At 35.6% G+C, this 13,731-nt stretch overlaps 3 protein-coding genes across 3 annotated transcripts; 1 reads left to right on the plus strand and 2 right to left on the minus strand.

Annotated features, from left to right (window-relative positions):
• Positions 1-3,862: 3,862 nt before the first annotated feature.
• LOC141665694 (protein FAR1-RELATED SEQUENCE 5-like) lies at positions 3,863-4,822 on the plus strand. The gene has a single exon (XM_074471680.1). The coding sequence runs from the start codon at positions 3,863-3,865 to the stop codon at positions 4,820-4,822; it is 960 nt and encodes a 319-aa protein (XP_074327781.1).
• A 1,668-nt stretch (positions 4,823-6,490) lies between these two features.
• LOC141664367 (uncharacterized) lies at positions 6,491-7,581 on the minus strand. The gene is made up of 5 exons (XM_074470302.1): positions 7,288-7,581; positions 6,961-7,179; positions 6,813-6,836; positions 6,665-6,730; positions 6,491-6,574 (listed from the first exon to the last, which is right to left on the minus strand). The coding sequence occupies exons 1-5, from the start codon at positions 7,396-7,398 to the stop codon at positions 6,509-6,511; spliced, it is 486 nt and encodes a 161-aa protein (XP_074326403.1). The 5' UTR covers positions 7,399-7,581; the 3' UTR covers positions 6,491-6,508.
• Positions 7,582-11,701: 4,120 nt separating this feature from the next.
• On the minus strand, positions 11,702-12,664 carry LOC141667412 (FCS-Like Zinc finger 2-like). The gene is made up of 2 exons (XM_074473904.1): positions 12,219-12,664; positions 11,702-12,005 (listed from the first exon to the last, which is right to left on the minus strand). Exons 1-2 carry the CDS (start codon positions 12,539-12,541, stop codon positions 11,825-11,827), a joined length of 504 nt encoding a protein of 167 aa, XP_074330005.1. The 5' UTR covers positions 12,542-12,664; the 3' UTR covers positions 11,702-11,824.
• Positions 12,665-13,731: the final 1,067 nt, after the last annotated feature.

Genomic DNA, 13,731 nt, shown 5'->3' on the forward strand with positions numbered 1-13,731 from the left:
TTTTGGATATTCATCTCTGAGACTATAACTTGTGGTGTGTGTGTTTATTGTGGGGTCACAATACAGAGTAGTTGATTATTTATTAAGATTGGGTGTTATTAAGGGAAATGGAACTCGTGACAACCCGGATCCCCGACCCCGGATTTGGGGGTGTTACACTTCTCAAAAGGCTTAGAAGAATGACTTCTACTGAACCTCCCAAGGAATCCCCATCTTCAAAGAGATACAAGAAACAGAGAGCAAAAAGGCCAGTTTCAAATGATGAGGAAGCAGCAGCTAAGGAAGGAGATCAGGAATCGCTGATCTCACAAGAACCAGAATCTGCTAAAGCCACTGCTTCTCCATTAACTCCAACTCAGGAAGCTGCTACTGATAAGGCTAACACACCATCTGTGTCTCCTGTTCACAAGACTGTATCTCCTGTTGATCCAGGAACAAGTGCTGAAATTGATATTCAGAACCTGGTTGTGCCTGAGGTACTTTACTTAGAAGCTCCAACAGCAACTAATCCATCAACAACACCTGTTACTGATGCTGCTCAAACTCCAGAATTATCTACTACACCTTCTCTGCATCTAGATGATGATGATCAGAATAAAGGTGAGCATCAGGATATGGCTGTTGATCAGAACTTGGATCCAGATCAACACTTAGAGGATGATGCTGAAGCCTCAATTGCTTCTCATACTGTTGTTTTATCAGAAGATGCTGATTCTGAAAGTTCTGATTCTGCAAATGCTGGAGATACTGGTGATGCTGCTCCAAATGCAGATGCTGAAGAAGCAGGTCCTTCAGGACATGCACCTCAACAAACTACTCTTAAATCTGAACTCGTTAAGAAGTTTGTTACCAGAGAAGCACCAGTGCCTTGGAGTGAAACTCCTACAGGACAGGAGTGGACTAAGGAATGGAACTCAGTTACCTGTGTTCCATCTGCAAAGAATCTTGCTGAGCACTTGACTAAAGCTGATGAGATGTTAATTACTGATGATTTCAAAACACAGCTTAGAGTCACTGCATTGAGTACTAAAAATCTACAAGGACTTCATTCAACTACTCATGCAGAGATACATAAGATTCAGGAAGAATAAATGAAGCAAGAACAAATTCAGAAGATTGATAAGAAAAAATTCTTCCAACCTACCTTTGACAGAGTTGCTTATATTGAGAAGACTCAAGAGAAACAACAAACTCAGATTGATGATATTCTGAAAAATCAAGCTTCTCAGCAATCTCAACTTAATGAAATCCAAGCCTCAGTGGAATTGCTTGTCTCTCTTCTCTTACATGCTGATGCCAAAAAGGGGGAGAAAGTAATTAAGTCCAAATGCAATTCTGATAAGACACTGAAGGGGAAGGATGATGAAAAAGATGACCATGGAAACTCTGGAATGGGTAGAGGTCATAGTCAAGGTAGAGGTTTCTCATCAAGAAAAGCTGAAATCACAAGTCACAGGACAAGTTCTGATACTGGAAAAAAAATCACTTCTGCTACTGGTAAAAGGATAAGTTCTGATGAACTTTTAGATCTTGATGAAGAAATGTTAAGACAGTTATTTCTTCAAGAAAATCCAGGAATGGACTTGGAGAGTTTAATGGAAGAAGAAGCCAGACTTAAATCAGAAAAAGTCAAGTCTAAATCTGAAGCTTCTGGTAAAAAGAAACTTCCAAAACTCAAAGGCATTGTGATAAAAGAAAGGACAAATACTGAAGCAACCATGGCTAAATCACAACCGCAGATAGATCCAAGGTCCAAGGGCAAAGAAAAAGTTGGTGAACCTATCAAGGTTTATGTGCCTCCTGTGAATGAAGAAGTACTGATGAAGATGATGATCTTGCTCTGACTTCAAGAAAAGTTTTTAAGACAACCTCTGGCATGGCTCAAGTTGTTCAGAGTCAAGAGATAGTAAGTTCTGATATTTCTAAGAAGCAAGTAACCTCTGACATAGCTCAAGTTAACTTCATATCAGAAGATAAATCAAAGACACTCCTCCCAGGATTCACTAAAGCAAAACAGACTCAACCTTTGAAGATTGCTGTAAGTGGTTTTGAAGCAAGAGTGGTTACTGGAAAGGAAGCAAGAGATAAAACTGGATTGGGAAGTGCTGATGAAAGAAGAATACAAAACACTACCAATGATCCAACTTCCTTAAGTGAACCAGGTATTAGAGCAACTCCTGAGAGATTGAATCAACTGGAATCTGTACAAATGGTTTACCATACCTACTTGAAAGAACACATCTTTTTGTACTTCATGACAGATGGTAGGGTTTATCATATAAGGGAAAATGTCATTCCATTGAAGTATTTTGAAGAACTGGAGCATGTATTATTCTTACTTCAAGTGAATGACAAAATAACAGAAAGTGCTGCAAACTATTTGAAGAATCAGATTCAGAGACAGAAAAGGCTTTATTCTGTTAAGTATGACAGCACATATCTTCCAAAGTACAGAGATCACAAGGGTGATATAGTTGAAATGAAGCCCAACACTGCCAAGATTATAACTACCTTTCTGGGTTACAGGGCTGTGGAATTCAATCTTGAGTCTGATAAGGCATATTTGATCAGACTGGATCAGGATATAAGAAAAGCTAGAATTAATGATCTCAGGGCTGCAATCTTTCAAATTGGTGAAGATACTGCAGAACTTAAAGATGCTAAAAGGATGATGATTGATGAACTCAGATATGCTGAGAGATGTTTGTTGAAGAACTATCTCAGAACAACTCCTGACATCAGAGAGATCAGAAGATGAAGCCAAGTCAAGATTTACAACTGCTTAAATTCTGATATGAATACAGACTGAAGTTGTTATCAGAAGTTAAAGACTGGTAAAGCTTTAAGGACTGTAAGTTGTAGTCATCTAGTCTAATTCTCATGCATTTGTACTTGATGTTTTTGACATCATCAAATATCTGTTAAACTTGTATATTATGCTAATTTACAAGTTGAGGGAGATTGTTAGATATATTTGATAATGTCATGGCTAATATGATTTATGTTTAGTTTTCAGATCTTACTTAAACAGGATAAATCAGTACTTACTGGAAGTCAGGACTTAAGGATATCAGTACTTATATTATCAGGAGATAATCATCAAAAGATGGATATCAGAACTTAAGTACTGAAGGACGTTCAGATAAGGACAGCAGATGTTTAAAGGAAAGAAGATCGAGACAAACATAAGAAGAGATATGCATGAAGAAGGAATTCTATGAAGAATAGAATACTTGGAAGAAAAGATATCTGATTGATATATTTTAGGAAGCAGAATTATATTCCATATCAATTAGCGATTATCTTGTAACTGTGTAGTATATAAACACAGACATAGGGTTTACACTATAAGTGTTATCATATTCGAGAAGATTATTCAATTGTAACCCTAGCAGCTCTCGTGATATTTGTTCATCACTGAGAGTTAACAGTTTCATATTGTAACAGAGTTTATTGTTTCAATAAAGTTTGTTTTATGTTACTTGAGTTATTAAAGATTGATTTGATTGTACTATACACTGTATTCACCCCATCTACAGTGTGTGTGTGACCTAACAACATTGCATTGGGAAATGCCATTGTCGAGGTCATGCCTATGCCACAAACAAAGCATACATATTGTACATGGCATATAAGTAGTAAGTTTCTCGAGAAGTTGTCTTATTTGTACACAAATTATCCGGAGTTCAAGACAGAGTTTAATGCATGTGTGTACAAGTCGTTGACACCTACAGAATTTGAAGGTAGATGGGAGCAATTAGTCGAGGAGTACGATCTTGAGGATCATGTTTGGTTAAATGACATGTATGCTATTAGAACTCAATGGATTGGTGCTTACATGAAGTAACATTTTTCCGTCGGCATGACTACAACTTCAAGAAGCGAGTCTACAAATTCTTTTTTTGATGAATATGTGCAATCATCTACCGGTTTGAAGGAATTTATTGAGAACTCCCAAAAGGCTTTGGAGACACAATATCTGAAGGAGGTTAAAGCCGATTATGATGGCGAACAATTGGAAAGGAGATTACTTTTGCACTCATCCTTGGAAATGCATGCATCCGAAATCGACACGAAAGAAATGTTCAAACGGTTTCAAAAGGAGCTTATGAAAAGTACATGTTACATCGTGAACTGTGTCAAAAACAATGGAACTTATATGTCGATACAGTATTTGGTTGAGAAGGCTACCCTGCCGGAGAATTGCAGAAGAAAATATCGAGTGATAGTTTTCATGTACGAAAAAATTGAATGCTTGTGTAAGAAGTTTGAACATTCCGGGATGATTTGCAAACACATAATCTGTTATCTTGACAAAAAACAAAAAATCAAGATACCAGAAAGTCTAATCATGGGTAGGTGGACAATGAACGGCAATAAAATTGCAGGGGCTCTTCCATATGCTCCTCTCGGTATTAGTAATGATGGTGCGTCACAACCATTAAGGTATGGTGCATTGTGCAAATCTTTTCAAGATTTAGCTGCTTCTGGTAGTTGTTCTGTTTCACGGTATAAATACTTAATGGGTGTGATTGATAGAGAGAAGAGATACTTGAAAGATGCTTTTGCGGATGAAGAGCGTAGAGAAAAAACCCATGAGGCGAAAACTCAAGAGGACTACCAACATGATCCAATATTCGATCCTCCAACGTCGAAAACTAAAGGAAGGAAGAAAACAAAAAGATATAAAAGTGGAATTGAGACGGTAACTTCAAAGATCAAGATCAAGCCTCGCAAGTGTAATTATTGTGGGGCGATCGGAGGAGAACATGATGCAAGAAACTGTCCCCTAAGGGAGGAGCATGATCGAAGAAATTTTTAGGTTTTAACCTAACAATTGTTGACAAGTAGTACATTAGTTCTTTTAACTTTTCTATTTAAGTTACATAATATTAACGTTATTTAAATTTACACATAATGTTGCATATTAATGTTATTTTTTAACAAAAATATTATCCAACTCTTATTATTAATATTAATATTGTTTAAAATATTTTCAACACCAAAACTCTTATTATCCAACTTAAAATATTGTAAGAGAATAGTGACAGAGCACCCAGCAATGAGACATTGCTAGAGGTCACACTGCAGCAATGACTCATTGTGGGGTACTCTGCTCCACCCAAAACTCACTGCCTCTTTTTGTTAACAAACGTGAGTTTAGTAATATTAATATTTTTAAAATATTTTCCAACACCAAAACTCTTAAAATATTTAAAATATGCAGTATTAATGTAAAAAAATGAAAAAAGTGATTTAATCAACAAAGTCAACTAGACATTAAAATAGTTAATGCGGACTAGTGACAGAGTACCTAGCAATGAGACATTGCTGGAGGTACTTACTGCAGCAATGAGTCATTGCTGGAATCTCTGTTTCACCCAAAACTCACTGTCCCTTTTTATTAACAAAACTGGGTTTTTAGTAATATTAATATTTTTTAAATATTTTTCAACACCAAAACTCTTAAAATAACTACAAAATGAAGTGTTAGTAGTAAAATTTGAAAAAATTGATTTAATAAACAAAGTCAACTAGACATTAAAATAGTCAAAAGGACCTAGTGCAATGCCTCATTGCGGGGTATGGTCACTGCAGCAATGATTCATTGCGGGGTGACTAAACTGTAAAATGTGTAAAGTATGATATCTCCCGCAATGATTCAATTCTGAGGTCTGTGACCAGTTTTCTGGCAAGCTGCTAACATCAACATTGCGGGTGATTTACATAGTTTAAGAAAAAAAATGGCATGGTTCCGTTTATTTTTATAACTTACCAACCTGTTTCAACTAAATCTAAATCAACCAACCAACAACCAATCAACATTGCGGGTGATTTACATAGTTTAAGAAAAAAAATGGCATGGTTCCGTTTATTTTTATAACTTACCAACCTGTTTCAACTAAATCTAAATCAACCAACCAACAACCAATCAACATTGCGGGTGATTTACATAGTTTAAGAAAAAAAACGACATGGTTCCGTTTATTTTTTTAACTTACCAACCTGTTTCAACTAAATCTAAATCAACCAACCAACAACCAATCAAAGCAACCACAATCATGATCTAAATTAAACTCAACCAATCAACATCAAATTTAAACGCAACATCAATCCAATAAAAACAATCATAATCAATAACAAAGAAAACACCGAAATAAATCCAAAATATAAACTATAGTCCCCTGTTCCTCTGCTCGAATAACATACTCGAATATGTGTAAGACACACAATAGAAAAAAAAAGTAAAGTTCTAAAACTAAAGAGTAGTACCTCAGACTAAACAATATCAGACTGAACAACAGGGGGGCGGATAGGGGGGTCGATTGTGGAACAGGGGGAGCAGTAGCATCAACCTACAAATGCATTGAGTATCAAAAATTATATACACCTCTAAAACTAAAGAGTTAGACTACTCGAATAACATACTCGAATATGTATAAGACACACAATAGTAAAAAAAAGTAAAGTTCTAAAACTAAAGAGTAGTACCTCAGACTGAACAAAATCAGACTGAACAACAGGGGGGCGGATAAGGGGGTCGACTGTGAAGCAGGGGGGCAGTAGCAGCAACCTACAAATGTATTGAGTATCAAACATTATATATATCTTAAAACTAAAGAGTTAGACTACGCGAATAACATGCTCGAATATGAATAAGTACCTCAATCTGAACAGGATGAGAGATATGTACAGGGATAGCCGCAGCGTTAGGGACTACAGTCTCATCCTACATTAGATGTCAATAACTCAATTAAACTACATATAATTCGGTATAGTAGACTACTCGAATAACTTACTCGAGTAAGTACCTGACGAGGATGTTTACTGGCTGCCTGTGTAGGTGAATCATGAGAATCAGAAGCAAACTCCAGCAATAACACGATAAGATAACGATCATACACACATTCACATTCAATATAGTAGACTGGATTTTGGAATGACATAAATGAAACGCACCTCACGTGTACGTTTATGCGGTGAAGGAGGAGCACTTGGATCAATATGCATATCCTGTGCACGTGAGGGTCTATCAAAACTGGGTCTACTGAATGCAGGACCCCTCCACTCAGTGTTGACTCGATCATAACGAATCAGAAACTCAAGAATGCACTCATAGAACCAGTCTGGGGGATCATGGCTGTGAATAACATGCAATGTCCTCATCCCACAGTCAAGCTACACAAATCATTAACTATTAATCATCTACCTAAACACCCTATAAAAATACAACAATGAAATAAATGAATACAGAATTCAAATATTAAACTAAACTCTAAAACATACCGCATCAACCATGTCCTGCTGAGAGTACCAGTCACGCGGCACTATCTTGCGTGGATCAACACCCACAAAACGAGCAATCATCAGCTTACTATGGGTCCTATAACAGTGCATATACTAGTCAATGCTCACGTACTTCCCCTCTCCAACGGGCTCTATCTGGCCATCAAGATAAGCATACCACTCATCCCGATACTGTCTCAGAGTAGTCATATGCTGGTCCCTTTGCCAACGAGATAACCTGTCCCTCCGCAGAGCAGACATATCAATAGGATCATCTGGAATATGCTGCAGCATACCGAACTGTCTCAAGACTCTGTGCGGCATGACATACTCGACAATCTCGAAGCAAATAAGTGGAATACGGCCGAGACTCATATACGAAGCATCCATCAGCTCGCCATCATACTGCTCCTCAGAATAGTCCACCGCATCAAAGAATAACCGATAAGGCTCCCATGTCAGCCAACTCATCTCAAATCGGTCAAAATCCCCTCGGTACTGACCTATAAGCAAAATAATTAGGGAACATATGAAATTGGATAGTTCAAAAGCATGCAAATGTTTATTCGAAGGAGAGTTCAAATAGTAAATATACAAAAAAGAACAGTACTTGTATGGTGGTGAGGGTTCTCCCTCCGATCAGGGTTCGGCTCAGCCCATGCCAAAGCCCTCGGCCAAACAAGCTCCACCCCAGGTGCAATCTTAGGAGCACCAGGTAACAACCTCTCGTGTGCCCACAACATCAGTAGCATCGTGCATCCATTAAGTGCTGTTGCACTCTTATGAGTAGCCTTGGTCAAACCTCTAAACAAATAGCTCAATACAGCAGCTCCCCATGCATACGATTTAATCCGAGGTGAATCCTGGATGAGCTGTAAGTACCTGCGACAAAGGAAATACAGAGTAAGTAAGAATACAGGGCAAAATATGGGCATGATAATAAATGAGAATACAAGAATTATAGTGTCAAATTGAAAATAAATGAGAATACAGGGCTTCATATGCAAAATCAACAAAAAAAGGACAAGTAAAGGACTAAGATGCTATAAACTACAATTTAAAAACTGAAATGCAACAAATACAAGTAAATACCTCGGATGCACGGTATATCGACTCGATGAAGGAAACAATATGCCCCCAATGATGTATAAAAGATAAGCTCGTGTGTAAACCACAAGATCTTGTTCTAGCCCCCCCTCTGGTAGCTCCGCATATCGTTCCCTTAATTTGTAAAGCTTGACCCCGTCCCTATACATATCTTTACGCCCCACCTCATCCAATCTTGCATCCTGCCATTCCCTCATCCAATACGCCTTCGGAGCGTCAAGCTCCCTATGAGTAACTAGACGACCCTTAACAGGGAGGCCCATAATCATGTATACATCCTCGAGGGTGATGGTCAACTCACCAAATGGAAAGTGAAAGGTGTTAGTCTCTGGCCTCCACCTGCAATTGCATTCATACACAAACATCACAAACATTGCCAATGACGATTCAAATAAATGAGAAAATTGATTACAAATTAGTACCTTTCCACTAAGGTCGTTATCAAACGAATATTGTTTTGAGGAACTGAACGATTGTTCGTGAAAGCCGAGAAACCCCATTGGCTCAGCAACTCACGCTGGGGATCCGAAACTATCCACTGCTGATGATTAGCTGTGTACTGCCGTACATCCATCTTATCCCGCACACCTCCCGCCCATATGGCAGTACTAATATGATCATCCTGCATCGTCAGGAGTGATCTAACAATAGGCCCGCACTCATTCTCCATAGTAACTGCAAAATGCACAATAAAAAATACTATATAATCCCAACTTAAACACGAAACATTTATAGAACCGTTATTTTCTATTTTAAGTCCTACCGAAAAATCGGCATGACTCATTCGTTTATAAGCTAGCCACAACCAATCAATCAATCAACAAGCATTCCATCCACTGTCTAATCACAATAACATATCTCAACTTACTATGCCAAACAATTACTAGTACATTTCGAACCATTAATTAGCACAAACGAGTCAAATTACTACTAACCATTAAAACTTTTAAAAACCAAAATAAAGAATATAGAAGGCATGAGATTAATCTATACAAGGCTTTTTCTGCTCGTATCATATTTTAGCAACCAAATTCACAACAACGCAATCGAAATAATTCGAATTATATAAAGACATAAACAAAAGAGTTCCTCAAAATAACCTGAGAAAAACGATTACATAATTCTCTATTTTAAACAGAGTTTAATACACAATTAATCCATAACGATAAACATAAACACCTCGTGTCTACTCCAAGCTATATCATCTGAAATCAATTTAATAACCAGTAAACACATTTAATCTCCAGACTTCTCTGTAATATATCATAGATAGTCACCTAAATCACGTATCATTTGAAACCTTAAATATGCACAATTAATCCAGAAACATTTCCACAAAGGCATAAACTAAGGCATAAACTAACACGTTCAACTAATCGTACCAGGACACTTATCCAGTAAGTTCCCGTGCTTTATAACCTGACAATAGCTACAAATGTACATCTCTACATATCCTAAATTCTAACCAGTCAATCATAGACTTTTTACTACCAGTAGAAACATATAACAAACTCGAAACATCTCCAAACTCAATAATACAATTTCACTTTAAAATACTCAACAAGCCTTTCAAACTGCACAATCAATCCGTGAACATTGCTCTAAACACCTCACATCTACTCTAAGCTACAGCATCCAAAATCAATTACATAATGTCACCACAAAACACCAGTAAAAGCATATCCTAATCTCAAAATTTTTTCGAGTAAATTGAATTATAACATATCACTAGAAAAATACATAAATATAACTTCAAACAGTCTGAATCACGCAATTGTTATAACAATCTCACCATAGGAGGCACCAATGGGTCATTGCGGTAGTATGTAACTATGTGTATGTATACGTGTGTGTAGATGATGAGAATCATACCTGAGTAGCTGAATCGCCGGAGTAGATGTTGAAATCGCTCGAAATCGCCCGCTGCCGCTGAATTAGGTTTTTGTTATTATGAAATTAGGGATTTCAGGAAGAAACGGGTTAAACCCGGGTCTCGTCTGCAGCAATGGCTCATTGCGGGAGATGCAATGGATCATTGCGGCAGCGGGGGCTGTTCTGTAATTTCCCGAATTTTAAGTAATAGTTTGTTAAAATAAAGAATTTCGGAATATTGATATCTTTTTTGGGTTTTATATCAAGTAGCTACTCAATCTCCACGGCGACTCATTTAAACCACTAAAATACTAGTATATATCACTCCGTTAGATTTTTTTAATTTTTTTAACGGAAAACGTTAACTATAAAAATTTATAGTCGTATATTTTTGTTAAACTGTCAGACACGTGAAATTGAGATAAACAACGAGAGTCCTAAATGAAAGGACATATTCTTTTCATCTCTCTGTTGAATTTTACTCAAATTAAAACTGCAATTGCAGACCACCCAGCTTTTATTTTACTAGTGAAGATAACGATTATTTTAGGACCAATTAAACAGATATACAGATGAGAGAGAGGCACTCAAGTTTGCTGATAAATCATAATAATCAAAGAAATACACGGAAAACACAGCACTTCTGTTACAAAATTTAAAAAATCTAACGGAATAATATATACTAGTATTTTAGTGGTTTAAATGAGTCGCGGTAGAGATTGAGTAGCTACTTGATACATTTTAACGAGTTCGGTGGACAATTTGATATAAAACCCTATCTTTTTTGTAATACACTCCCCTTGCCATTTGGCCTTCCTCTTATACTCCATAATACTCATCATCACTATAAACTCTAAAGTACTTTTTCTTTTTCTCCCGTGCTCTTACTTTAATGTTTCTTTTTCTTATCTTTTTAATAAAGTTATTATTTTGTATTTTTTTACATTGTTTTGATAGTTCATCAATGTGTGTTAAATTCATGCACCAGACTGCTCTGTTCACATCAATCAATTTTTTTACATTGCTTTTATTATTTAATCCGTCAAACTGAAAAAACGAAACCTGACCCCAATAAATTTATTAAATTTATTATTTAATAAATCTCCGTCAATAAAATGTTCTTATGTTTGGAAAAAGTTGTTGTATCACTTGAGTTTTATAGGAATTTCTGACTTCAATACTTGTGAATAATAACTTCTTCATCATTCAAATTACAATAACGAAACAAATTATATTTATTGAATCGTATGATTATGATCTATACGGTCATTATTTTAAAAACATTTCTTTTAATTTCTCTTAAACTCCGTATTTCATTTAAAACCTCATTTTTTCGATCTTAATTCGAATATAAATTCTGAAATTTAATTAGGTGGGATGAAGGTAGTCCTAATTTTGAGAAAGTATACACTAAAAGAAGGATACATCATACAAGTGAGTAAATATTTTGGTAATATTATGATGTTAAAAATACAATTTACCAAATAATAAGCTAGCAATAGCCGCATTTTAGGCCATTTTGAGTGGGTATTTGATTTATGGTATATATAATTTTTATTTATGAAGCTGCAGCAACTGCTCCTGTGCGGTAAGCATAGTCTTTTTTGCTGGGAGAATTTGTAGATTTCTTTTGCTCATTTTTATTCCGGAAGGCTTTCAGACTCCACTTCTTCTCTTTAGCTTCATCCGTCTCTATTTGTTCTTGTCTACACTCTTCGCTACAGAATGGTGTATCCCCTCTGTAACAATTTAGCAATCAAAATATAATAAATATCTAGCCCAAATATATAAATGTATATATAGGATTGGTAATTATGAAAACCACTATTAATTTAGAGATATTAAATATAGTCCGCAAAAAATGTAAAATATATTATTCTGTTATGTTTATATTATGTTTACGGGTCTCCGATTAAAAAGTTTCGATAACAGGAAAAAATACAAAAACATACCTGTACATGAAGATGTCTTTGTTATCACCAAGTTGTTTCTTACAAAGAAAACAAGCATGCAAGAAATGAGGTTGATATTCTTCAAATCTCGCATTAAAAAACCTTCCAGATCTCGGAGAAGAAGGAAACGAGAGATTTCTCAAACTAGTTTTTCTCCAATAACACAAAGGCCTAGAAATGAAACGATCTTGTTGTTTAATTTGTGTAGGATTATTATTATGATTAGGTAATGATCCAGAGAAACCAGCCTCCATATCTGCAAGAGAAGCAAGCCCGTCATCTTCTTCAATGAAACAAGTCCTCCTTGTTACACTAGAGTCCATGGCTTTGATGATATCTCTATTTTTTAGTTTGCAGAGAGAGAGAGTGAGGAGAGAGACGAGATTATGAGAATGGTGGGATGAATGAAGTGTGTTTATAAGGGACAAGTTGATGAGAGAGAGTGTGTGTAAAACAGGGGGTGGGGTGGGGTTGCAAAACTATTCATACGGAAGAAGTGAAAACTATTAACTCAAATATTAGGGAAAAGCCCGGTTCGGTTCGGGGCGGTTTTTAGCCGAAATCGAAATGGCATATTCTCATTTTTTAAAATTAGAAACCGCAACCGTAATCATCGGTTCGGTTTCAGTTTTGAAAAACTCGGTTTGATTCTATTCAAATCGATTTCGATTTTAAAACTGTATCAAATAAAATTAACCAAACAATTATGAATATTAAAATTTTTAAGTATAGGAATTACAAAATAAAATTGCTCGAAAATTAAAAACGTAATGTTTTCTTAATAAATTATAAGTGAATGAATCAGGAGCTGCCGGACCATTATCACAAGTCCATGACAAAAAAGTAGAAAACTCAGTCTCAGGCTCTCAGCGATTTACGTCTTTTCTTAATTGATTTCAAATAAAAGAATTAAAATATTAGTATACCAGTTACAACTGAAACCAGAATATGTATCAAAAGTTAACCTTATTATCTATTCGTGCATAAATAACAAAAAAATTACAATTTTAAGTCTTCAAACAGAAAAAAATAACATAACTATAAATTAGTAAAATTTGCATATTTACTAATTTTAGAAATTTATATTATATGTGTAAATATAAATATATTAATTAATTTATTTTAATAACCGGATTGGTTTCGGATTTTTTCGTTTTGGTTTTAACATAAACCCGAAATCGCAAATCGGTTTTGGTTTTTAATTTTTCGATTTCGGTTTCGATTCAAATTTAACCGGTTCAATTTTTATCGGTTTTTAGCGATTTTGGTTTCAATTTTTTTCGAATTTTTGCTCACCCCTATCAAATATGCATTGTAATTCTTAATTCTCCAAAATTTCATGTATCTTAACGTCATTCTTGGTGTTTTCCCAAATCTCATGTATATTCATTGTATTTTAAACTTACAAAGTAGTATATACTATCAAAGCACATTTATTTTTGGGTTGTGCACAACTTATAAAATTGATTCATATACACTCTTTGATATTAGTTAATTAATTATAACCTTTCAT

The sequence above is a fragment of the Apium graveolens genome, chromosome 6, assembly GCF_009905375.1.
Source record: "Apium graveolens cultivar Ventura chromosome 6, ASM990537v1, whole genome shotgun sequence".
NCBI classification, from domain to species: Eukaryota; Viridiplantae; Streptophyta; class Magnoliopsida; order Apiales; family Apiaceae; genus Apium; species Apium graveolens.

Excerpts from the sequence above, each read along its gene's own strand:
- LOC141664367 (XM_074470302.1), bottom strand. The coding sequence starts at position 7,398 with ATGCACTGTTATAGGACCCATAGTAAGCTGATGATTGCTCGTTTTGTG. Across the intron at positions 7,180-7,287 it reads AGCAGGACATGGTTGATGCG|CTTGACTGTGGGATGAGGAC; the intron begins GTATGTTTTAGA and ends TGATTTGTGTAG. Across the intron at positions 6,731-6,812 it reads CCAGTAAACATCCTCGTCAG|GATGAGACTGTAGTCCCTAA; the intron begins GTACTTACTCGA and ends CATCTAATGTAG.
- LOC141665694 (XM_074471680.1), top strand. The coding sequence starts at position 3,863 with ATGACTACAACTTCAAGAAGCGAGTCTACAAATTCTTTTTTTGATGAA.
- LOC141667412 (XM_074473904.1), bottom strand. The coding sequence starts at position 12,541 with ATGGACTCTAGTGTAACAAGGAGGACTTGTTTCATTGAAGAAGATGAC. Across the intron at positions 12,006-12,218 it reads AAAGACATCTTCATGTACAG|AGGGGATACACCATTCTGTA; the intron begins GTATGTTTTTGT and ends AAATTGTTACAG.